The sequence below is a fragment of the Saccopteryx bilineata genome, chromosome 2 (genome assembly GCF_036850765.1).
Source record: "Saccopteryx bilineata isolate mSacBil1 chromosome 2, mSacBil1_pri_phased_curated, whole genome shotgun sequence".
Lineage (NCBI taxonomy): Eukaryota > Metazoa > Chordata > Mammalia > Chiroptera > Emballonuridae > Saccopteryx > Saccopteryx bilineata.
Window position 1 is genome coordinate 6918370 of NC_089491.1, and position 25682 is coordinate 6944051.

The window sequence follows — 25682 nt, forward strand, 5'->3', positions numbered from 1 at the left end:
CCCCTGGTGGGCGTGCCGGGTGGATCCCGGTCGGGCGCATGCGGGAGTCTGTCTGGCTGTCTCTCCCTGTTTCCAGCTTCAGAAAAATGAAAAAAAAAAAAAAAAAAAAAAAGAAAAAAAAATTCTAAGGTTCAATTCCTAAGACGCAGGAGCTTCTCCTTAGAAACTCCCAGCTGAGCCCAGTGTGGGGACAAAGGTCGGGACTAAGTGAGTTATAAAAACAATTCCCACTCAGGACCGGCTGAGCTGCTCCCCCAACCCACCCACACACCCCCAACCAGGGCCAGCCCAGCATCCACTCTGGCCTGCCCAGCAGCACCACAGGCTTCCGGCAGGATTTTGAGAAAGGAGAAAAAAGGGAGGGGGGAGTTTCCCATTTCATTTCCATCCTAATCCTCCCCACTCCTCAAATCACTTTCAAGTCATATGATGCCTACAGTGCCTCCTGGAGGAAGGTGTCAAATGAGAAAACTGAGGCACAAAAGAGGTGATCAATATTACCCAGGGATAATAGGCCAATCGGGCTAGAACCCATTTCTCCTGACACCCCCCCCCCACTCTGTCTGCTAGACCACCCCAGCTGTCCAAAGCGCTGAACAGACATTCCATCCTCATCCCAGAGGCAGCTACCCAGCAGGTTTGCCATAAAGGCTCCCAGCTGAGCCCTTGGCAGACATCACTAATCAATTGGGGCCCGTGCCAAATCCCTTCCAGCCCTGGGCTCCAGACAGACACTACCAATCAATCAGAATTGGCCTGGGAGATTCAAAGGATCCTCAGCCCTGCCCTGGGCAGTGGGAGCTGCCTGGTGTTCTCCCCAGGGCTCAGCATAGCTCTTACATATTGGCCAGCATTCAGCCATGGCGACCCAGTGAGTGTATGAATGAATAAATGGACACCCAGCCTGTGCCAGGTGCTTGGGCAGAGCACCCAATGGAGAGATCACACCTGCCCTCTAGGCACATTCCAACCATAAGTACATAATTTAAAAGGAGCTGGGTGGGGTTGGGGGGTCTCCATCTTTTCCCTCCTGCTCATGAATGTTCCAACTTCCCCAGAGCCCTGGGACTGGAGTCACTTCTGCTTCTTGCCATATCACCCAGGCAAGTCATCGAAGCTCTCTGTGCCTAGGTGGCTTCGCCCCTAAAATGGGAATTACCACTGGACATGCCTTAAGGTTGGTGCGGGACTCAGGGAGACCACCATGGGAGGCATCTGGCCCAGCGTCTGGCACAGAGCAGGAGCTCCGAAAAGCCAAGCGGCTCTCCATCTTTCTCATTACACTTAAGGACCTTGAAGCCACGGGCCATGATGCCTTTCCTGGCACTGAGCCGGATGCCCAGGACCATGCTGTGCTAGCACAGACGTTGGCGAGTCATTAACCTCCACCCGGGATGGCGACAGGGTGCAGGTTCTGCTGGGCAGGAGACGGGGGGGGGGCTGAGCTGAGCCCCCCAGAGCTCACCAGCTACAGAACAGCCCTACTGGGGTGCAGCACAGGGCTGTCGAATATCCAAGCACTCAACAGTGACCTCTGCGGTCAGCCACACCCCACTGTGTTCTTTTGCACCCCATCACCTTCTCTGCCACAGCCCACAGTCCCAGGCCTCAGTCTCCACGGAGCAACCCCAACACCAAGCCACAGAGACAGAGAGCTGGGGCAGCCAGGGGCTGACCTGGGAAGTGGGACATCCGGGTTCCAGCACATCCCTTCTCCTACCTGGACCTCAGTTTACCCATCTGGAAATTAGGGATGCGGGCCACCTGATCTCTAGGGCCCTTCCGATTCTAACGATGCCTTTTGCATACTTACATTACATTGATTGATTTATTCTACAAGTATTGAGTGCCTACTGTGGACCAGGCCCCGTGATGGCACCTTGCTGTTCTCTCGGCTGGAAGGCCGCCTCCGCTTCGCTGGCCTCCAGTCTCAGCCTCCCACAGGAAGCTTCCCAGGCCAGCTTTGGGCCCTCCCCTTCCTCCCCTCCCCACCCCCACCGTTCTTCCTGTCACAGACTAACACCCTGTACCATCTGGTCTCTCTGTCTGCTTCCCTCGAGTGTGGCCTCCTGAGGGCAGGATCACGTCTCACTCCTTATCCCGTCTGCAGGGATTCCAGAGCAAGATTCTGGAAACAAATCTTGGGCAAATGGACAAATAGGTGAATCCACGAATTTCAAATCTCTCCTCCTCCTCCTAACACAACACAACACAACACCCTCAGTTCAGCTTTCTGCCCCTGCAGTCTCTTCCCCAAACCTATCCCTGGGAGCCCACAGGGGCACATCCCTCTGCTGATGAGGTACTTCCCTAGCCATGACCCCTCCTCCAAGGTAAGTGACCAAAAGGTGCCCACAAGGCATATGTGACATTTTCAAGGTATTAACGGCTCTGCTGACACCACTGGGGTTTGTCCCAACAGACACTCCTCAATATTTAGGCATGAATTAACTTCTTCAGGGAGCACTCAGTCCAGATACAATCTCCAGCTCCAGGGAAAAGGTGAGCACCCCAACCTTTCTCAGGTGCCCAAATAAGGCCAGCCCTTCACCCCAAGAAGCTTTGTCTCATGCAGACCTACTCCCACGGCACAGAGTGCAGGTCTGAGGGCCCCTCCATGTCCCACATGTGCACACAGACTCCTCCACACACATGCACGCTAACTGCCCTGGACAGTCTACGGCACCCTACTCTGAGCCACTGTGCATTCAGAGGCTTGTATGGGACCCACCCATTCTGCAAACACTTGTGAATTCCTACTGTGTGCCCCCCAAGCTTCACCGCTCCCAGGGGCACCAGAAAGTTCAGCTGTTCCACTGCCCCCTTCAGCAAGTGAGTCTCACAACAGCTGCAGCAACTCCCCCTCCCAGGCCACCCTCAGAAGAGATCAACAGTTTTTCCTAAGCTAAACAACTGCTTAGCCCTCCCCACTGGTCCACCTCTTGATTCTTGAGAAGGAGGGGAGACCAGGTCAGCATAAGCCCCAGAAAGAGGGCCCAGAGAATGGGGCCTTGCCCACGGGGCTGACCGTTTGTCAGCTGAACCCTGGGCGGGGGTTGGAACGAGCCTCAGCAGAGCTCCAACTCCCCTTGGGGCAGAAGTGAAGCAGGTGGCCTGGGAAGCACTGAAAGGAGAGGACCGACTCAGGGGGTCAGGGCTCCCAGCACTTCCATTCCTGGCCCGATCCCCCATCTGGGCCTCCAGAGGCATGGGGTGCAGTCCGGAGAATGGCTGTGAGGGAGGAGCCGAGGCTAGGACAGAGAGTGGCTTCTTTTTTCTTTTTTAAATTTTTTTTGTATTTTTCTGAAGCTGGAAATGGGGAGAGACAGTCAGACAGACTCCCGCATGCGCCCGACCGGGATCCACCCGGCACGCCCACCAGGGGGCGATGCTCTGCCCCTCCGGGGTGTCCCTCTGCTGCCACCAGAGCCACTCTAGCGCCTGGGGCAGAGGCCAAGGAGCCATCCCCAGCGCCTGGGCCATCTTTGCTCCAATGGAGCCTCGGCTGCGGGAGGGGAAGAGAGAGACAGAGAGGAAGGAGAGGGGGAGGGGTGGAGAAGCAGATGGGCGCTTCTCCTGTGTGCCCTGGCCGGGAATTGAACCCGGGACTTCTGCACACCAGGCTGATGCTCTACCACTGAGCCAAACAGCCAGGGCCAAGAGTGGCTTCTTTATGGACTCCTACAGGCCCTGGTCTCAGAGATGTTGCCAGGAGAGTGGTGGTGGGCGTCAATCTAATCAAAATCACCCTACCTGTGAACTGAGCCCTGAGAACTGAAATCAAATTCATGGATGGCTGAAGTAAGTGGCTGATTTTGAAGAATCTAGAGGGGGTTCTGGTCCTGGAAACCGACCTGGGTCCAAATCCTGTCTCTACCCCTTCTTGTCTGTGTAAACTTGAACAAGACACATAAACACTATGACTGAGTTTCCCCCAATAGGTTCTGGGCAAGGAGAGACTGAAAGCCAAAATCAGTGCTAATAATATATTCCTCGCCCTGGCTGGTTGGCTCAGTGGTAGAACATCAGCCGAGCATGTGGATTTCCCAGGTTTGATTCCTGGTAGAACACTCAACCACGCACTTCTCTCCCCCTCCCCCTCCTTCTCTCTCTCTCTCTCTCTCTCTCTCTCTCTCTTACCCTCCTGCAGCCATGGCTCAGTTGGTTTGAGCACATCAGCCCCAAGCGCTGAGGATGGCTCCATGGAGCCTCTGCCTCAGGAGCTAAAAATAACTTAGTTGTGAGCATGGCCCCAGATGGGCAGAGCATCAGCCCCAGATGGGGGCTGCTGGGTGGATCCCAGTTGGGGCATGTGCAGGAGTCTGTCTCTCTGTCTCCTTTCCTCACTTGGAAAAGATGAAAAAAAAAACCCATTCTTGGACTCTTGCAATGAGCCAGACATCATGGACCCCAGACTAAACTGTTGGATACAGAGTCCTCACAGTTGTAAAGCCAGATAGGACCTCTGGCTTCCCTCTACATGCCAGTGTTGTCTCAAAAGTGAACTTCAAAATAAAGCCTTCATGTATCTTTAAGACAGGCTGTAGGGAAGTAAGGAGCAGTATGTTTTTGTTCCTACAGGTATTATCACATGGATGAGTTCCACACCTGTGTGTTCCTATCATCAGATCACCAATAGAATGGAATTAAAATGCCCTTTTTCTGTAGTCCCCATTAAATGGCAATCCTGGCTTCTCTGGGTGGAGGTGGGGAGAGGTGCTGCGGGCCACAGGGGCCTGGACTAGTGTGAGATTGCACATAGACAGCGTGGGAAAGAGAGCACCAGACCTAGTGCTACGGAACCTGGGGCAACTCCCTTCCCGTCTCAGTGCCTGTTTTCTCAGCTGAAAAATGGAGTCCATACTCCCTAACTTTGTTTAAACCCTTGATGCCTGGAACTGAGTAGATGCTGCAAAACTGTTTGAGGAAATAAATCTGGGGAATTCTTGAGACTGAAGGGAAACCCAGAAACTGCAGGATGGGCTGGTTGGGTCTCTTTACTCCTACCAAGGGCCAGAGTTGGTGCAGAGGACAACAGGCCCAAGGAAAGAAGAGCTTCCAAAGAAACCCAAGGAGAGGGTTAAAACAGCAGAAAGTTTGCTCCTGGGCCTCCCCAACCTCAGCTGCCACAGGGCCCATGGAGCCCTCAGTCTCTGTGAAGCCCTTGCATCCTTCTAGGGCCAACTCAAGAAACCCCTCCCTCAAGCAAACCTCCTGACAAGGAGACCCCGGCCCAGGCACCTTGGACCCCCCCCCCCGCAGAGCACCCTTCAGCCCCTTACAGGTCCCCCATTCTAGAGAGCCTGGGTTCTCTGTTCTCCAACTGTCTCAGTCTCCATCTGGGAGGAGGTGGCCCATGAATGCCTCAGGACAAGAAGGAAAACTGTCAACAAAAGTTAGGTTGGCAAGTTCCGCAGCCCTGGGCACTGGCCTCCCATCTGAGCTCACCATCCTGGCACAAATCCTGCTCTGCCCCTCAGAGCTGTGTCAATTCCCAAATCACTCCCCTCCCCCCGCCCAGACCCAGGTCCTGCTCTGCAAGCAGTCACAGTGAGGGATTCATACTAGGAACATTATAATAGTCACTACTGTCATTCCTAGTAGTTAGGAAGGAAAGGTTAGGGAACCAGAGATTAGTACAGTCAGTGTCGCTCTCACTGCGACTTTGGATCTCAGCAGGTTTCAAGGCCCATGCACTCAGTGCGACAAGCCTCAGAATCTCTTCCATCAGAGGAAACCAAATTCACAAAGTTTTGGTTTTGCCATCAGCTAAATAGGGAGGACGTCCCTTCCCAGGTTCCTGCGGAGCCTCAGCCAAAAACTCAAGGAGTCAGGCCCAATACAGCAGTTGAGGGTACCTCCAAACCTTTCTCTCGTGAGGGTCAAGCAGGCTGCCGCCCTACTCTCCCACAAAGGCCTTGGGTCCCGCGGGCCATCCGGGGCCGACAGCGTAAGAAAGGAAGCGCCGTTAGGCCAGGAGCTGGGAGCCGTGCGCACCTGCCGCAGGTGAGGCCCAGCCGTACGGAGGGGGGAGGAGCCGTCGCCGCAGCACGCAGGTGAGCTGACCCCCGGCTCCTAAGATCTAGGCCGAGGGCGGCCGCGGATTCCAACGTGCCCACCGAGAGGCGACCCATGTTGCAGACTGCGGCCCCAGCGCCTCCCAGTCCCGCGCAGCGCGGCAGCCCCAGGAGAACATTCGAGGCAGCGGCAGCGTTAGAAGCCCGGGGTCCGTTCGGTATTTGAATAGCACAAAGGAACCGCCTTGGTCTGATTGGCCAGCTGCGTGGCCCCGGGGCGGGCAACGCTTGTCACTCGGGAGGCTCTGAGTACTTCTATTGGCTAATAAGGTGTGGGGCGGAGCCCGGACACCCAGCTAAATAGCTGGGGCCGGGGCTGGCCGAGGCTCATTGCCTTGGCGCCGTCTGGGGAGCACGGTCTTGCGGGTGGCGCGCAGCGCATGGTGGCGGCTCCTCTCGGAGCGCAGCCGACCCGCTGATCCGGGCTCCGTTTCCCCTACCCAGCGGGCCCCTGCGGCGGCTGGAGGTCGAACAGCAGCACATTAGCAGCAGTAGCGGCCGCGACTGCTCCGCCGCCGCCGTCTTTGCGGGAGCATGGAGTGCGCCCTGGACGCCCAAAGCCTGATCAGCATCTCCCTGCGTAAGATACACAGCTCCCGGACCCAGCGCGGCGGCATCAAGCTGCACAAGAACCTCCTGGTTTCCTACGTGCTCCGCAACGCGCGCCAGCTCTACCTGAGCGAGCGCTACGCCGAGCTCTACCGGCGCCAGCAACAGCAGCAACAGCAGCAGCCGCCCCACCACCAGCACCAGCACCTCGCGTACGCGGCACCGGGCATGTCGGCCAGTGCGGCCGACTTCGGCCCGCTCCAACTTGGTGGCGGCGGGGACGCGGAGGCGCGGGAGCCGGCCGCCCGGCACCAGCTGCACCAGCTCCACCAGCTCCACCAGCTGCACCTTCAGCAGCAGCTGCACCAGCACCAGCACCCGGCGCCCAGGGGCTGCGCGGCAGCGGCAGCAGCCGGGGCGCCCGCGGGCGGCGCGGGGGCGCTCTCGGAGCTGCCCGGGTGCGCCGGGCTCCAGCCGCCGCACGGCGCGCCCCACCGCGGGCAGCCCTTGGAGCCGCTGCAGCCGGGTCCCGCGCCGCTGCCGCCGCCCGCGCCTGCCGCGCTCTGCCCACGGGACCCTCGCGCCTCGGCAGCCTGCTCCGCGCCCTCCGCGCCCCCAGGGGCCGCCCCTCAGGCCGCTGCTGCCGGTTCCTCACCAGCCTCCCCGACCCCTGCCTCCTCCCCCGGCTTCTACCGTGGCGCGTACCCGGCCCCCTCGGACTTCGGTATGCACTGCAGCAGCCAGACCACCGTGCTGGACCTGGACACTCACGTGGTGACCACGGTGGAGAACGGCTACTTGCACCAGGACTGCTGCGCCTCCGCCCACTGCCCCTGCTGTGGCCAGGGCGCCCCGGGACCCGGCCTGGCGTCCGCCGCCGGCTGCAAGCGCAAGTATTACCCTGGCCAGGGGGAGGAGGACGACGACGACGAGGACGCGGGCGACCTGGGAGCTGAGCCCCCCGGGGGCGCGCCGTTCGCCCCTTGCAAGCGCGCTCGCTTCGAGGACTTCTGCCCGGACTCGTCCCCGGACGCGTCCAACATCTCAAACTTGATCTCCATCTTTGGCTCAGGCTTCTCTGGGCTGGTGAGCCGACAGCCGGACTCCTCGGAGCAGCCGCCGCCGCTAAACGGGCAGCTGTGCGCCAAGCAGGCGCTCGCCAGTCTCGGCGCCTGGACTCGAGCCATTGTCGCCTTCTAGGGACCCCCGAGGGCACGGGGCCCCGGGGCCCCGCGGGGCAGGGGCCAGACAAAGACTCAGCCAAGGGGCGAGAAGAGGGGAAAGAACGGGCGCCCGGCTACTCGGGGACGAGCTGGGGGCGAGCAAGGGAAGGCGGCTAATGTTTTATAAATTGTAAAATAAAAAAAAAGAAATCTAAGATCTTGGACTTTATTTTTACAGAGAGAAAAAGCGCCTATTTAAGTATGCTTTGTGTTTCTCCTACTCTTTTTTTTTTTTTTTTCCTTTTTATTGTAGTGATTGCAGTGGTGTTTAGCGAGGAGCCAGCCACGTGAGGGAGGGCTGTTGCCCAAAAGAGGTGCAGGCCCGCCGGGGGCAAGACAGGGCGCTCGGCCTCGCCGGGGGCGCAGCGCTGGAGGGCGCGGGCCCGGGACGCCGATCCCAATCAGTTGTCAGACCCAGGAAGCCCGGCGTTTGGTTCTCCCAAGTCCTTCCAAGGGTTGAGGAATGGGTCTTGTGAAATCCTGAGCAAAAACAAAGACAAACTATCTCCGAAAGGGACGTTTGGGTCACATTTCCTCTCTGGGGGCGGCCTCCAAAGTTCGCAAAATGAGAAGGCAGAAATGAAAACACTTCAACTTTTTTTTTCTTTTCTTCCCGGCGGGTGTCTTGAAGCCCTTCTCTCCCCGCCCCTCTGGCTGCGTTCTCTTCCCCTCCTCCACCCGTCTCCCGGACTCAGGGGTGGCGCCCGACACCCCGACACTCTCGGACACTGTTTGGGGAAGGGGTGGGGGCGGGCACCGGGGACTACATTTCCCATCATGCCCAGCACTGCGGTCCTCACTAAACAAAAAAGGAAGTCGATTCCTTCACCTGGATCCCGGGCGGCCCTGAGGGAGGGAGGGAGGGAGGGAGGGGCCGGGCCCGCCGACTGCGTCGGAGACTTTTCACTAAGTTCCTGGTCAGATGTGGTGTTTGTATGTGTGCTTCTAAGTTGCACTGTCTTGGTTCACCCTTCGGTTGCATTTCATGAAACCAGCATTGTTTGAGCCTGTGAGAACCCCGTCCTGTGTCTTCAGCTTGATAGATTTTAATTTAGAGCCTTTTGTTGTAAAAAGGTGGGGTTCTGCAGCCCCTCTGGTTCTCTGCCATCAACACCATGTGGACTCCAAAACAAGTTGCCAACCCTTCCTTTCTTGGCCCTGCTCCCTCATTCCCTGTATTTTTGTGCATACTGAATTGTACATCACCGGGTAAAACTGTTAAGATTACTTGTTTAAATTTCTAATGGTAATAAAAAGTCGATTATAGAGGATGGTGGTGCCTTGTTTTCAGGTCGGCCTGGAGGTGGCGGGAGGAGAGAGGGAGATGGGGAGAGACCCCTACCTCCACGCAAATCCCAGCTCTCCGGGGCCACATCCGCAGGGCAGGGCCAGGAGTGCTGGCAGGATGGGGTGGGAGTGCTGGTTGCTGGGGATGAAGCCAGCTGCGCACCTCGGGTTGGGGTGGGGGGCTCCTCCCCAAAAGACACGGCCCTTCACGCCCGCCCCCAGTTTTCCTCCAGAAGAACCAGCCAGCCTCCAGCATATTTCGTGCCCAGCCAGGGACACAGGGCCTGGGTGGCCTTAAGTCTGAGCTTTCTACGGCAGGGAAGAGACGCCGGTGAACATCGGGGGCTTCGGGGCCACCTACCCTTCCCGCCCCGTGCTTCTGTCCACATGTCGCACGTCTCGGGCTGCAACTTGGGAAGTTTTTTCCTTTTCCTTTTTTTTTTTTTTTTTTTTTTAAGTTGAGTTTGTTATCACTGCTCGGTGCCACTTGGTGGTGTGCTGGCGGCGTCTCCCACCCTTCTCGCTCTCCTCCCCTCTCCCACCGCCTCTCCCCTCTCTGCCGCCCCCCCTCTTCCCTCCCCAGCGGATGGGGGCAGGAAGGCTCCAGGCGCGCTCTCCCCTCTGACCACGTACGGAATGACCTCAGAGTGGGAGAATGTGCCAAGGCTCTGAGGAAGCTCGCGTTCTCCCCACTGGAACCAAATTCACATCTGGAGCCGCTGCTTGGGCCCGGGGGCTCGCGGGGTGGTTCCAGCTTTCCAAACGGGATAGGAAAGAAAGACTGGGGGTGGGGGGTGGGGGGGGAACAGACCAAGCAAGCAGAAAGGAAAAAGCAAAGTGGCTGCTTGCTCTGTTTAATAGTGTATCTCTCTCTCTCTCTCTCTCTCTCTCTCTCTCTCTCTCTCTGTCTCCCCAGTGCTCTAGCGCTCGCTTTCTCGCCCCTACGCTCCCCTTGCCTGCACCAGCCACCCGCAGGACGACTCATGCCCCCCACCCCAGCCTTCACGCCTCCCTCAGCGAGAGGGGAGGCTGCTGCCGAGGAATCCCCACCCAGACTTCGAGAGGCAGACACAAGCCAGTCCCAGCGGTCCGCTCGGTTCTGGGTCCTGGTGTCGCACGAGGCGAAGTTCTTGGGGACACTCCAGAGCGCAGGGGACCACGAAGGTCCGCGATGAGGGTGGGGGCAGAGGGAGGCTACGGAGGCGTGAGTTACAGACAGGAAAGGCACCTTCGGCCCCCAGATCTGTTTTCTTGGCCGCCCACGGGAAGAGTCAGGAGAGCTGCGGAGGAGGAGGAGAAACGGGGTGTCTCCCCCTCCCCATTTTTTCCCTACTAGTCCAAGGAATCGCTGTTGGATCCGCGGTTTTGATTCAATCCACCAAGCCAGTTGCCAGAGCTCCCCCTAGTGCCGGTTCCAAGGCGTTGCAGCGACTGAGGCTGGGAGTGGGCGAGGCAAAGCCGGGGGCGGCGGGACTGCGGGGGGCTGCTTGGCGCCCGCTTGGGGCGCAGCGCGGCATCTGGATCTGCCCCGACTGGAGCACAAGCCTGGGGTTGCGTGCGTTTCCACTCCACCACCGTGTCGAAGACTGGGCACATGGTCGGTTGCCTTTGTTGGGAGGGGAGCGCGAACCTAAACGGAAGGGACCAGCTAAGAGCTTAGGAACTCCCCACCCTCTCCGGATCCCTAAAGCAAAGGAGTGTGGGTGCGAAATAACAGCGCTAAACTCAACAGGACCCCGGACCAGCGCTCTTCTCCCCTCTGCCAGGTTTCCTGAGCTGCAGCTGCACCAAGAGACTCTGGCACATTGGGATCTAATGAAACGAGGTGGGGGGGGCTGGAAATGGAGGCCTCTGAGAACACCCAGAAGAGAGGTGCCCTTCCCCATTATCTTTTCAGGCCCAGGGACTTTGGACAGCCACACAAAGGGTTAATGCTGTCAGCATAATCTGCAGTGACCCAAAACACAACCCACGGCCCATCTACGTCTCACATGAAGGCATTCCCCACAAACCAGCAACATAAGCACAGCCTGATACTGGCCTGTACCCCACATTGGACAAGAGCGGCCAAACACACTGTCCCCAACAGAGACGCCTGCTCTAAGCACATCCTCACTTCACTCAAACCCGCTTCCTCCAGTCCTGGTACAGCATGCAGCAAGCCTGCCCACAACATCCAGAGAGACTAATCCTCCGGTCCCAGGTATATTCCACGCTGTGGTGGTGGGGGGGGGGGGGGGCAGGAGACAGAGCAGACGCCTGGCCGTGAAGGTCTTCAGAAAGAAGGGAGGGGCAGGAATCCACAGACCCAAGTCCACAGACAAGCCCTCTCCTGGAAAAAGACCAAACCAGACCCCCCAGGACTTGTGGATTTTGCCTGGGGGAGTAGGGATACTGGAAAAGACTGGGGGCCCAGGGAGTGATGAGGGGGAGCTTCTGGGAAACAGCAGCCCTGGAAGCCAGAGTTCCAGCAAGGCCCTGGTACCCCCAGGTTAAAGCAAAGCCGCCCCAGCACGCACAAACACTTGCCCTATAGAGCACCACAGGTCCGGCTGCCCTCGCTGCGTGGTACAGGGCTGAGCTCGGCTCCTAGCTGTGCTCCCAGCCCTGTGGAGCTGCTGGGATGACAGCTTAGAGCCTGAAAGAGCTGCAGGCTACTCTCCAGAGAAGCCAAGAGCTGGGGATGCCCTGGGCTCCCGGGGCCCCTGTGCAGGGCGCTGAGAGCCTAGGGCTTCTAGGACATGAGTGCCTGTGGGAGTTCCTCCATGCACAGCGGGAGGTCTGTCTTGCTGCATCTCCATTCACTGAGCACACATTTACAGAGCGCCCACTTGGTGCCTGACCTGGGCCGAGCACTGAGCTGACCACCTCAAAAAATGACAGCAAGTAAAAGAACAGTAAAGCTCTTTGTATGGATTCTCTCACTTAATTTTCCCAGCTACTCTCTGAAATAGATGCTATTAGCATCCTTGTTTTAGAAATGAGAGTTGCCTGAAGTTACACAACTAAGAAGGGGCAGTCTTCCTGCTGGGCTTCACAGTCTAGTGGGGAAGAGTTTAAAGATTTTTTGAAAAGATGTATTTATTTATTTATTTATTTATAGAGAGAAAGTAGAGGAGGAGTGGGGAGCATCAACTCATAGTAATTGTTTGCTTATATGTGCCTTGCTTAACAGGGCAAGCCCAGGTTTGTTTGCTTGTTTTTAGTGAGAAAAAGAGAGAGGGGGAGGGACAGACAGGCTGGAAGGGAGAGAGATGAGAAACATTAATTCTTCATTGTGAAATCTTAGTTGTTCATTGACTGCTTTCTCATATGTGCCTTGACTGTGGGGCTACAGCAGACTGAGTGACCCATTGCTCAAGTCAGCGACCTTGGACGCAAGCCAGTGACCTTTGGACTCAAGCGACCATGGGATCAGGTCATGTCTATGATCCCACGCTCAAGCCAGCAACTCCATGCTCAAGCTGGTGAGCCAGCGCTCAAGCCTGCAACCTCGAACCCAGGGTTTTGAACCAGCAGCCTCAGCATTCCAGGTTGACACTTTACTCACTGTGCCACCGAAGATCAGGCAAGAATTGAAAACACATTACAATTATGAGCTGGCGGATGACCCTGCTGTTGTCTAAACAGTAATATTGACAAGTTCTAGTTGACCCTGAACTAGCAGGTTGGGGGCACCCCTCTCCCCTCAGTGCTTAGTGGTCTGGGTCCCAGAACCCGAGGATGAAGATATACACAGGACAGTGGCAGCTGGGTTCCACCCCACCAGGGCAACAACAGACCTTTGCTGGTCCTTGTCAGGACACTTATGGCAAGGGACGGCAGGGCAACTGGAATCAGTGTGGGCAAAAGGTGAGATTTCTTGACTCCTGGCTCTAAACTGTGCAGTGGGCAGGGATGCAGCTGGCTTCAGGTACAGCTGGATCCAGGCACAAACTGACTTTCTTCTCCGCACTTGGACCTCCCACTTCTCACGATAGCTGTAGGAGGCAGCTCCTGGCTTTCCATCTCACCGCTTTGCCACCGCTTTTCCTCTTCTTTTCAGCTCATAAAAATCTCAGGGAAGTCTGTCATGTCCCAAACCTGTGGCCAGGGTTGGAGGGTGGCTGGTAGCCCCCTCCTGGAAGCATAGGGGCAGAGAAGGGGGGTTCTCAAAAAAATATGGCAGTGGTGACAGGCCACAGATACCCTCCAGAGAGAGGCATTTTCACGTGGGACAGCGCAGGGACGGCTACTTCCCGGCCTGGGGAATTAAGTGCAGCCAACCCAGCTCTGGGGAGGAACATTCTCTGTGCTCCTCACTGGGCTGAGGCTTCAGGGTCATCTGGGGCCTCCCAGGTTTGCCACTCAGGAATCGCCAGGGGAGGGAGGCAGCAGTCCTCGGCACAGGGGATCAGGGATTCTCAGCAGGCTCCCTGGCAGGGACAGTGACAGGGGCCACCCTCAGGGGACTTGTGGCACTGGACAACCGCAAGGAGACCAAAGTGGAGGAACTTGGCTTGAGCTCGCATGTGGCTCCTCCAGGGACTCCTGGATATACTGAAAGGACTGTGAGAGGAGGCAAGGTGTGGCCTGCAGGATGGCAAGGAGGTCTACACCTCCCGCTGGTGGGATCTGGGGACATTTGGGAACAGGTAACATTAGCTATTTACATGTGCAGATATAAAAGGCTGAATAAAAGATTTATAATATTGAAATGGCCCTGGCCATATAGCGTGGTTGGTTAGAGCACAGTCTCAAAGTGCAGAGATTGCTGGTTCAATTCCCAGTCAGAGCACATACAGGAACAGATCTATGTTCCCCTCTCTCTCTCTCTCTCTCTCTCTCTAAAATGAATAAATTAAAATTTTTTAAAATATATATATTTTTAAATGTTGAAATGGTTGGGTGGTTACAGATGACCTTTGTTTTGTCATTCGTGCATTTCTCTATTTTTCAAATTGCCTACAATGAGCATGTATCACTTTTATATTTAGAGGAAAAATTAACAAGTATATTTTTCAGAGAAAACTTGTGATGTGACAGGTGCTATAATCAATGTACAGCGTGCTACAGGGCGGGGGGTGGGGTGAGGGGGCAGGGAGGAGAAGCAGCTCTCGTCAACCTGTCTGAGGCAGGCTCAACCCTGGGAGACAGCATGTGCAACCACCTTGATTCACCAGAATTTACCCTCCTGCACTCTGTCTTTATGAAAAGAAGCGTAAGACATATGACAAGCTCTTCTCAGGAATGTTATGGGGTAGACATTCTGGAAAGAGCCTTGTTCACTCTCACCTCCGACCCCCGTCCCAACTCCGCCCAGTCCTAACCATCAATCATCACAGAATGATTTGCTCCGAGTTCCCAGACCTCCGGCCAGGTGGGTAGTAGGAGGCAGATGTGCTTGGGAAACGTTTTCAGCAACCTCAGCTAAAAGCGGCGAGGAAGTGGCCAAGCTCGGCAGAAAGAGCACTGGATCAGGAGTCTGGAGACCAAGGAACAGTCCTAGCTCGGCCACAGGCTGACTCTGGGACCTGGGATCTGTCACTTTCCTAGCAGGCCCACAGTCCCTATCCTGAAGAGACAGAGTGCAAGGAGAGAAGGAAGGTCCTAGACCCTGTGCTGACACTCTAAAAGTCAAAATGCCACCATCGCTTTTTACCTTCGGATGATCAGAGGCTTGTGTCTCATCACAATAAGAAAAGTGCAGGTGGCAATATCACATTCTACATCTGCTTCTGGGCATGGTCATCTGCCTATTTCACTTATTCAATAACTGTGTGCGTTCATTCAAATATGTATCAAGTATCTACATATGCCGGCACTGTACTAGGCATCAAGGTTGCAGCCATGAGTGAGACAGACAAGGGCCCTGTCCTCATGGAACTGACATTCTGTGAAAGAGACAATAAGCAAGTGAACCACTAAACAATTAGATACATTGTACGAAGCCCTTGCCAGTTGGCTCAGTGGTAGAGCGTCAGCTCAGCATGTGGAAGTCCTGGGTTTGATTTCCGGTCAGGGCACACAGGAGAAGCACCCATCTGCTTCTCCACCCTTCCCGCTCTCTTTTCTCTCTCTCTCTTCCCCTCCCGTAACCAAGGCTCCATTGGAGCACTGTTGGCCCAGGCGCTGAGGATGGCTCTATGGCCTCTCCTCAAGCACTAGAATGGCTCAGGTTGCAACAGAGCAACGCCCCAGATGGGCAGAGCGTTGCCTCCTAGTGGACATGCTGGGTGGATCCTGGTTGGGTACATGTGGGAGTCTGTCTTTCTATGCTTCTCACTTCAGAAAAACACCAAAAAAATATTTTAAAAAATAAGTAAAATTAAAGATACATCATATGGAAAAATTAAAACTGAGCTAGAGATATTTAGTGATCAGAGAAGGTGACATCTGAGCTGAGATCTCACTGGGTCAGCTATGTTAGACAGTATAATACAGGTTATGCTGCAGTAACAAATTAATCCTCAAATCTCAGAAATTCAACACAACAAAGATTGATTTATTTTATTTTTTTGATCATGAAAAACAAAGTCTGACTAAATCCAACAACTCTCTTAAGCTGCATTCTTCCACGTGGTGACTCTGAATCAGGAGCTAGAGTCCTGCAAAGGGAGTGATTCTCCTCACACTCACAGCCCTGCGGCCAAAAGTAGCCCTCAGCCCCGGAACTGCCCGGGCCCGGGAAGGAAAAGTGCTTCGGGGCCTGCGAGGGAGAAGTAAAGTACGTATGGCTGAGCACTAGAAATTTCTCCTATTCCAGCTGGACAAACTCTGATGGAAGAGTGTCCCAGGCAGAAGGAACAGGGAGGCAAGGACTGACACTAACACAGGAACTAACCCGGGGTGTTGAAGGCCTTGGCAGAAGGCTGACATGGGTGAGGACCAGGGGGAGAGCGGCGGGAGACAGGGCCGGAAAGGCAGGCGGGGATGAGAGGATTCGGTTACAGGACCCATGAAGGAACTTCATGCAGTGACTGCTCGGTGGGTGGAGGTGGCCTGGGGGCCAGTGGAAGCAGAGGGAGGGGACAAACCAGTATATCCACAGTCTAGGACAGCTGTTCCAACCAGTTTCTCTGGTCCTGCTGGCAGGCTGAGTCTCCAGGCCAGGCTCTATCTCGCTTCCCAAAGGACACACCATCTCAGGGACCCTCAGCAAAGAGGAAGAATAGGAGGTCAGTTCCAGGGCCACATGAAGATCTCGTGGGTGGCATCCCTCTCTGGAAGTCTTAAATATCAGATGAGTGAACGCGGATCAATAGGCACAAGGCCAAGCACCAGAGGACTTCCTGGGGTCTCCCCCACCCAGGACACCCATCCTTGTGGTTCCAAGCTTGGCCTCCAGAGCCACACAGAGTCCTGAGTACAGACCGGGCGCTGACACTTTCTAGGGGACTAGGGGCTCTTTACCTCTTGAGGTCATTGGTCCCTTGTCTATAAAATGAGGGTGCAAGTGAGTGCCCACCTGCCACTCAGTGGGTGCTCAATAAACCACAGCGGCAATATTGTCACCAGTCAGCTCTGTCCAGATAATAACGTGTCACTGCAAAACGCGGAACAGTTTCCTTCTGCCTCTCTGCTGTTGAACAAAAGTGGTGACCCAAGAAGTAAGGAGATGAGGGCCGGTCGGCTCAGTGTAGACCCTCAGCCCAGTGTGTGGATGTCCCTGGTCTGATTCCCAGTAAGAGCACACAGAAGCGACCGTCTGCTTCTCTAACCCTCCCCACCCCCTTCTCTCTCTCTCTCTCTCTCTCTCTCTCTCTCTCTCTTCCCCTCCTGCAGCCAAGGCTCAATTGGTTATAGTGGAGCACTGAGGATGGCTCCACGGAGCCTCTGCCTCAGGAGCTAAAAATAGCTCCGTTGCAAGCATGAACCCAGATAGGCAAAGCATTGGCCCCAGACAGGTGTTGCTGGGTGGATCCCAGTTGGGGCACATGTGGGAGTCTGCCTCATATCTCTCCTCCTCTCACCTAAAAAAACCAAGTTTCCATTGATTTGAGATGGGGGAGCAGAGAGAAAGGGGGAGAGAGAGAGAGAGAGAGAGAGAGAGAGAGAGAGAGAGAGAGAGAGAGAGAGAAGCATCAACATTTTGTTTCACTTAGTTGTTCCATTTACTTATGTACTCACTGATTGCTTTTCCTACAAGCCCTGACTGGGAGTTGGTTGAACCCGTGACCTCCGTGCTGGGTTGATGCTTTATTCACTGAGGATATCCCTAACCCAGTGGCACTTGTGTTTTCAAAAAGATTAGTCTTCAGGAAGGTGTCTGGGTATCTTCAAGGCTTAGCCATGCCTGACATTCAACATTTATCAGTGCACATTTCACAATTTCATTCAGCACATATGCTAGGTGATTCAATGAATGAATGAATAGATGGGTAAATGAATACACTATTTTTCCATTGCAGTGATTGTTCCAAAGGAGAAACAGCTGATGGGAGTCTATCTGCCCTCCCCAAACAGGCCCTTCCCCAACCCCACCCGCCTGAGTCTCTAACTCTGCCCCCTCCTGCCTGCACTCACTCATGTCCTGATGTTTCTTAAACATTCCACACACCTTCCCACTTTCATCCCCAGCTCCCAGCCAGCCACCCTCCAAGCCCCTACACACACACACACACACACACACACACACACACACACACACCTACACCCCCCACCCCAGGGTGAAACTTGAGGGTCTCCTTTGACACCCACATCAACCAGCCTGGGGAACGACGGGAAGGCTAAGGAGTAAAGCTTTTATTCGTTCAGAGAAAGCTCCAGAGGTCTGAGAGAAAAGACCTGGCTGAGAACAGGACAGGTTCACGTGGGGAAAAGGCACTGAGATCGCTAAGTGACCTGAAGACATTCTGATTGGATGGACAGTCCACAGTGCTTTAAGTCAAGAAAGGAAGCTGTGTCCAGATTCCCAGACCTGGATCCTTGCCTCTGTGAGTCCCGAATTGTCAGGCCTCGGCTTAAGCAAAGAGGGGGTTAACTGGCTTAGGACCTGGGAAGCCCCTGGGTGCTTTAGCTCCAGACACACTGGACCCAGAGGCTCACATGATGTCATCAGGGTTTGCTCACTGTCTCTTGGCATTCCTTGTCTCTCCCTGGCTTCTTAGATTTTCTCTGGCATGAGCAGAATGGCCACCAGCCAGGGTCAGCTTCACAGGCATGTGGCCTGTGCAGTAGCACAAGGCCCACGTTCAAAGGACCCCATGCTTGGGGGTTAACACTCTGCTGATGGTGTTTAATGCTTGTGCTGTTTTGAAATCAGTAATCATTTTGACTGTGAATCTCTGTTTCGTAAATGAAGTCTGATGGGACAGTCGAGTTCCCATCTACTGGTTTGGAGCTTCAACTCACATGCCATCCTACCTCCTGCCACCTCCCCGCCTCCCTGACAGGTTATCGGCCCCCACTACCCTTCAGTCTGGCATCCCAGTGCTGCCTGGCCTCCTCTTCCCTGTGACCACTGCCCCCTCCACTCTGGTAACAGACACCTGGAGGGTTGGGGTCAGGCGTGCTTGCCCGGTGATGTCACAGCCATGATGGTCCTGGATTGGCAGCACCAAGGCCCATATGGCAGCCAACCAGAGACTGTGTCTAGGTGGGGGCAAGCCTCTCACCTCCTTCCAATCTGGGGCCTGACATCCTTAGGGATCACCACTCTGCCTGTAGGAAGGGGAGGTGCCTGGCCAACTTCCTCAGGCCCTACCCCTGGGCCAGGGCTCAGGACATCGGTCAGCTGCTTGGTGGCAGGGGCAATTCAGCCACTGTCAAGCCCAAGGGAGTGAGGGAGCATGCACATGGGAACGCATGGCAGAGAGGAGGGTCTGCAATACCCCCAAGCCTGGACCCCCACCCCCACCGCCCCAGCAGCCTCATGTGCCTGGAGTCCCCCTCCTCCTCCTGTAACCTTCCGGAGTCTGGCTGTGTCAGTCTGTTCTGGCCAGTTCAAGGCACCCTCAGGGACAAGCCTCAAAATACAAACTGTGTCACTTTGGTGATCTACACACAAATTAGATGCTTTGATATTTGTACTTAAAACTGGTATTGCACAATATAAAAATAAGTGGTAAAATTTGTGCTAGTCATTTAAATCTTTAATTTTTTACTTAGAATGACATTAAATAGCAAATAAAAAACACCGTAAGTTGATAGAGAGCCCGTGGAAAGAAAAAAAAAGCGTTCTTTGTACCTTTAATGGCACTTTTTTCCTGCTTTTTGAGTAAGGGGCCCAGTACTTCCTTTTTGCAAGAGCCCCCACAATGACCCGCTGGCCCCGCCACTGACATCCCTGGGATAACATCTCCTCAGTTTAGCCACCCTGGCATAAGGGGATCATCCCAATAGTTCCAACAGGAAGTACCAGGGATGATATTCATTGGGTCGCAGCCTGGGTCATATGCTTATCGCTGAACCAATCACAGCAGGTGAGGAGGCAGGGGCCCTCTGATTGGCCAAGTCTGAGCATGTGTCCATCTTTAAACCTGGGGGGCTCCTCCGCCCAGCTCAGTCCCTTTGGGTGGGTACTCCTTAGGGAAGAGATAGCCACCAACCTTCACTATCCTTCCTCTACACCCCTCATGCTTATTTTATTTTATTTATTTTTTAAAATAATTTTATGAAGGATTTTTATTTTAAATTATTTTTATTCATTCATTTTAGAGAGGAGAGGAGAGAGAGAGAAAAAGAGAGAAGGGGGAGGAGCAGGAAGCATCAACTCCCATATGTGCCTTGACCAAGCAAGCCCGGGGTTTTGAACTGGTGACCTCAGCGTTCCAGGTACACACTGTATCCACTGCGCCACCACAGGTCAGGCCCTCATGCTTATTTTAAAAAATAAAAGCCAAAATTACCAGCTGGGTAGTCCCACTCTTGTGGCTCCTGCGTCCCCAGTGTCGTTTACTGGATCCTCCTCCCCTTCCTTAAACCCCAGGAAGGATCTGATCTCGAGCCTAGGTCCTTTTCTCCCTTCCTGCCACCTTCTGGAAAAGCGCCTGGAGTCCCATCACCCTGCTGAGCACTCCACCTCCAGCTGGGACTTCTACGCAGACTGCGGCTCAGGGCCCCTAGTCCTGCTTGACCTCTCCCCTTGGAGTACCAGGCAACTCCGAGCTCACCTGTCTGAACCCAAAGCCCTGGGAGCCACCTCAGCACCTGCTTCTGGCCAGTCTTTCCCATTCAGTCAATGGCACCGCCACCCAGCAAGTTCTCAGGCCAAAAAACTTCAAAACATCTTCACTCCTCATCAACACAAATCCAGCCCATCAGCAAATCCTAAAAGCTCCTGCAGAAGAGATTTTTGCCCTCTTCTCACTGCCAGTGCTTTTGGTCTGCTGGTCCAGACATACCGCCTCTCCCCTGGATTACTGCATTCATCTTCCTGCTTGGGTTCTTGCCCTCCTTCTCTCTATTCTCTTACATATAAAATCGCTGAAGTCAGATCATGGGACTCCCAATTCAGGGGATAACATCTTCCCAGCTTAGCAGCCAGACTCACTCTCCAGTAATGTAAATATTTAAAACAGTTGGGGGCCAGTTTATTTGTAGCATCTACCAATCTCTGTGGTGTAAATACTTCCACCTTGGCTCATTTCAAGCCACCAGTGTGACATCACTGAACGTGGAGTGAGAAAGGGAAGCACACAAACCACTATTAAAAAGCCAGCTTGAAGGACCCCAGCACACTCCTGCTCCTGTCCTTCCCAGAACAAAATACAAAGTTCTCACTCACTGTGGCCTACATGGCTCTACTTGACCCAACTCGGCTGCCTTTCCACTGATTCCCTACTTTTGACATCAGTCGGTGGCTTCCAGTGTCCTCTTCATCCTCCTACTGACAAGGCTGTTCCTACCTCAGGGCCTTAGCACATGCTGTTCCCTCTACTGACAATGTTCTTCTCTCAGCTTTTTCAATACTAACTCCCTCAGGGCTCTGCTCAAATGTCTCCCTGAGTACCCCTCTAAAATAGTATCCCTCTATCACACTTGCCCTCAATTTTAGAATTTTTATTTATTGATTTTAGTAAGAGAGAGACACACGGAAACATCCATCTATTCCTGTATGTGCCCTGACCAGGGATCGAACACACAACCTTCACATATTGGGATGACACTAACCAACCAAGCTAAACCAGCCAGGGCAGCCCTTATTTCTTCATAGCCCTCATCACTGCCTGATGTTTTACTGTGTATTTCTTTGTTCATTCATCTGCCTTCCTCACTAGACTGTAAACTCCACAAGGGCTCACTGCTCTGTCCCCAGCACCTGGAGAGGATAGCTTCTCACATGGTCAGTGCTCAAGAAAACTGTTGGCTGAACGAACCTGCTCTCTGTGGCCAGGCCCTGGGAAGGAGCTCCAGTTCTCATCAGGGAGACAGCAGGCCCCAGGGGAGGCCTGAAATGTGGAGAGGGTCTTGCTGTCCCCAGGGTGACCTTGAGAGCCAGGTGACTACTTGGAACTTACCCTGCTCTGTCAGGCGGCAGCTCCTGGTTGGCCTCTCCCCTCAATCCCCTACCTCTCCACCCTTGGGAGTCTCCCAAACTCAGCTTACTTAATGCCAAGTCCACACAGTCTGCCACGCCTCCACCAAGGATACTGCTCAAGCTTGGGAGTGAATCACAAAACCTCAGAGCCTGGGGCATGACCCTCCATGGGGCTCCAGAGCTCCTGCTTTGGAGTGACGAGAGGACCAACTTGGCACCCAGGGCTTTATCCACCTCCCGTGGTCCAGCTTTGGCTAGGATAACTCCAGGGACAGGAAGTTTTATTCATTCATCCACTCAACATTTAGTTATCAGGCACCTACCTACCCTGGGGGCAGCCACTGTTCCTGGTACTGGAGATTCAGTGGTTACCACATAGACCTGCTTCCTGCCCTCACCAAGCTTACAATATACTGAGAGAGGAGATAACCAAGTAAACAAATCAGTAAATAATACATTTTCATTCATGAAGAGTGTCATAAAGGCCACTAGAACAGAGGGCAGGATGGGGAACTGCTGGTGTGACAGAGACTCCCTCAGTAGCACCTCAGAGAAAGCAGGGAAGGTCCCTCAAGGGCAGTGACATCTGAGCTTAGCCCTAAACAACCAGACTCACCCTGGAGCCCAGGCAGTCCAAGCAGAGAAAACAGCAGGTGCAAAGGCCCTGGGGCAACGAGGTTGATATCTTAAAGGCCCCAGGAAAAAGCAGTATGACTGGAGTGTATGGAGTTGGAGGAGAGTGGAAGGGGTCAGAGAGGTCAGATCACAGTGGATTGTGCTCTTGGCAGTGAGAAGCTGCTTGAGGAATATGATGGGGCTCATATGATGTGCAGCTCAGTTTGGAACCCGAGTACAGAGGGTAGAGCGGAGCTGGGAGACCAGAGAGAGGCTGTGCAAAGACCCAGTGAGAGCTGACGGCAGCTGAGACCAATGTGGCGGCAGTGAGGTAAGGAAGTGACCCGATTTAGGTTATAATTTGGAGGGAGATCTAAAAGAATCTGCTCACAGGTTGGATTTGGGGAATGAAAAAAGAGAGAGAATTCAGGATGATGCCTGAATTTAGGGCCTAGTGGCTGCTGTCCACTGAATGGGCTGGCCGGGCTTGGGGGAGAACCCGGAGCTTCCCGGCCATGAGCAAGTTCCGCTACTGCAGAGGGATCTTCCCCTTGCCCGGCTGGAAGTCCCTCACCCTCTGAGCCAGCAGGACCCACGCCAGACAAACACAGCTCCACTTGACTCCACGGGACAAGCAGGAGACCCTGGCAGTCACTAAGACCCTCCAAGCCCCAGTTTCCTCATCCTTACGATGGAAGAGTGATGCCACTTTCTCAGCTCGCCATGGGGACTCCATGAGGCCACGTGGAAAGCATGTCTTGCAGGCTAACACAAGGCTATTAGCCAAAATTGTCACTGCTGTCCCTGCTATCCTGCTTCATTTTCTTTGTGAGGACTGGCCCTGCTTCCTGAAAACAAACCAGGCTCTGGGAGGAGAGGCCTCTGAGATAGGGTCAGGGTCTGGGACCAGTCCCGGAGGGTGGACTCCCAGGCAGGAGGAGGAGGAAGCCCTGCAGGCCACCGGCGGGGGGCCAGCACAGGCAGCCAAAGCCGCCCCGAGGCTGCAGGCGTGTGAGCTTCCACAGGAAACTCGGCACCTCTCCTGCCCAGCAGTGACCTGACCCACCTGAGCCTCAGTTTCCTCCTCTGTGAAATGGGGGCATAGGCAGCCCATGGTGAGCATGAGGTGAGACATGTTTTTAGCACTTCACTCAGTCAGATGTGCAGGCTGGGCTCAGAAGCCACCAGCTCCGAGGTCTTTGGGGGAACTCCCAGGGGTACAGGTGCAGGCAGCTTTGGGGGCCTGGAGCAGCGACGGCAAATGAGAACACCGAGGGGAGGCTGGCAAGTCCTGGGGCAGGAGCCGCTAACGGAGCTGGTTCACCCAGGAGGACGCACAAGCCAGCGCAACCCAGGCTGGGCCTGGGGCAGCACTCAGCAATGGGACAACCACCCTCGGAGCCTTCCCGAGGGATCCTCGCTCCCGAAGACCTTCCTCCGCCCTCCACGGTGCCCATGGCTCCCTCCAGACCCTCGCCTGTTCTTCTGAGTCCTCCACGGGAACTGAAGGTCATTACTGAGCTCACTGGTTAGAGCAGGCGTGGCCAACGGTTTCTGCCCCCGGGCCAGATTACAAAGAAAACTTTTTCACGGGCTGGACGAAATATTAAAATTAAAAAATGTTGCCTGACCTGTGGTGGCGCAGTGAATAAAGCGTCGACCTGGAAATGCTGAGGTCGCCGGTTCGAAACCCTGGGCTTGCCTGGTCAAGGCACATATGGGAGTTGATGCTTCCAGCTCCTCCCCCCTGTCTCTCTCCTCTCTCTCTCTCTCTGTCTCTCTCTCTGTCTCTCTCTCTCTCTCCTCTCTAAAATGAATAAATAAAAAATAAAAAATAAATTAAAAAATGTTAAATACAAAAATGATTCGTTTAAGTAAACAAAATTTTATTATGTAATTTATTTATGAATAAATGTGAGTGAAAAATATTTTTAATATACAATATTATTTTAATAAAAATATTTTTAATAAAAATATAATTATGTACCGTATAAATATCCAAACTGTATCGCAATCAATCGAAACCATATTTAATTAATAGAATGAGCTTGAAGGGGTTATATCACAAATAAAACAATTATTTCGTTTTACAAACAGCCTAGACACGTGTTCAGTTATCAACTGCAGCTATTGTCTATGCTACAATGCCACTTGATTCAGCACACTTGACCACAAAAATAACGAACTGTTTGACCTTGGGTGAGCGCTGGCAAACTCCGCCTAAAAGAATGTGGGTTTCGCATCGCCGCTAAACGTCAAACAGTTCATATCGAGTACAGACGAGTACAAAAATTTTAAATCTTTATAATGGAATTTTTTTAAAAAATAAATAAGTATCTCGAATCCATTTGACCAATTATTGGAAGTTAACCCTAGATTAGTCACATGCAGAATTCTTTTCCGCGTATCACTATCTTCTTAAATATCTCGTTTCCCAGTAATCAAAGACGCTTCCGCTTCTGAGTAGCTGAGATTTTAAAGTAGAGGAGAATATTAAAAATTTAATCACGGGCTGCATAACTCATTATGCGGGGCCCGCAGGCCATATGTTGGCCATGCCTGGGTTAGAATGTCTGTGTTGGGGCCCGATGGTCTCTTCTTACCAAGGAAGTCCTTGCCCCTCTGTGCCTCGGTCACTGCACGGCCACCCATAGGGTCGGACAGTGCAGGCGAAGCCCTGTGCTAAGTGCTCCCCTTGGTGGATCGTGCAGTCACCCCTGTAAGGCCGTGTTTATCCCCAATTTACACCTGAAGGAACTGAGGATCAGGCTGGTTAAGTCACTTGTTCAAGGTCACACAGTGGCAAGTGCAGGAGCTGAACGCAGAGCCCAGACCGCCACGGTCCCTAGCCCTTGCCAACCCAAATGCCCCAGGTGAAGGGCCGCGCAGTCGTGTCCACCTGCAGCCTCCCACGGGGAGCTGGACTCTGGTTGTCTGGGGATGTGGCATCTTCAGCAGAAAGGACACTTTCTGAAAAGCCCAACCTAGTCCCAACTAACTAAGGAGGAAAAGGGGCTTGTCCACAGCCAGGCCAGAGGTCTAGCTAAAGGCCAGGGGAGGTCCACTGGTGAGGGAGAGTGCTGAGACCAGAACCAGGGACACATCTTGCTGCCCTGGCAGGTGGGGACCCTCCCCCCACCTCTTCCTGCTCCTGCAGATCCACTTCTGTGCCAGGCACCGTGGACTCTCAGCGTCATGGTTCCGGACTGCCATCCACACGCATGGTGAGAGAACTGAGGCTCAGAGAGGTGAAGACCCTTGTTTAAGGTCACACAGGTCGGCCTGATTCCTGGGTTCTTTGCATTGTCTGTTCTCTGAGACCTTGTGCTGCCCCAGGTGTCCCAGGTGTTGGGCACGCGGTGTCCTCAAAGCCCTTCCCCAGGGTGGGGGGTGGGCGGAGCAAGACCCATCAGAGGCTGTCCTTGGCTGGGACTTGGGAAATCACCCCCTGCAGTATTCTAAGCACTGAGG

At 54.2% G+C, this 25682-nt stretch overlaps 2 protein-coding genes across 2 annotated transcripts in view; one reads left to right on the forward strand and one right to left on the reverse strand.

The window, feature by feature from the left end:
• Positions 1-6134, reverse strand: part of LOC136322139 (uncharacterized) — a 100210-nt gene extending 94076 nt beyond the window's left edge. Inside the window, exon 1 of the mRNA XM_066254294.1 lies at positions 5998-6134. Coding sequence (XP_066110391.1) covers positions 5998-6134 — 137 coding nt within the window. The remainder of the gene's footprint in view (positions 1-5997) is intronic.
• Positions 6135-6421: 287 nt separating this feature from the next.
• IER5L (immediate early response 5 like) lies at positions 6422-8683 on the forward strand. The gene has a single exon (XM_066255980.1). It carries the CDS (start codon positions 6612-6614, stop codon positions 7824-7826), a length of 1215 nt encoding a protein of 404 aa, XP_066112077.1. The 5' UTR covers positions 6422-6611; the 3' UTR covers positions 7827-8683.
• The last annotated feature ends 16999 nt before the right edge of the window (positions 8684-25682 follow it).

What these genes read in the sequence shown, in the direction of transcription:
- IER5L (XM_066255980.1), top strand. Translation starts at nt 6,612, where the DNA reads ATGGAGTGCGCCCTGGACGCCCAAAGCCTGATCAGCATCTCCCTGCGT.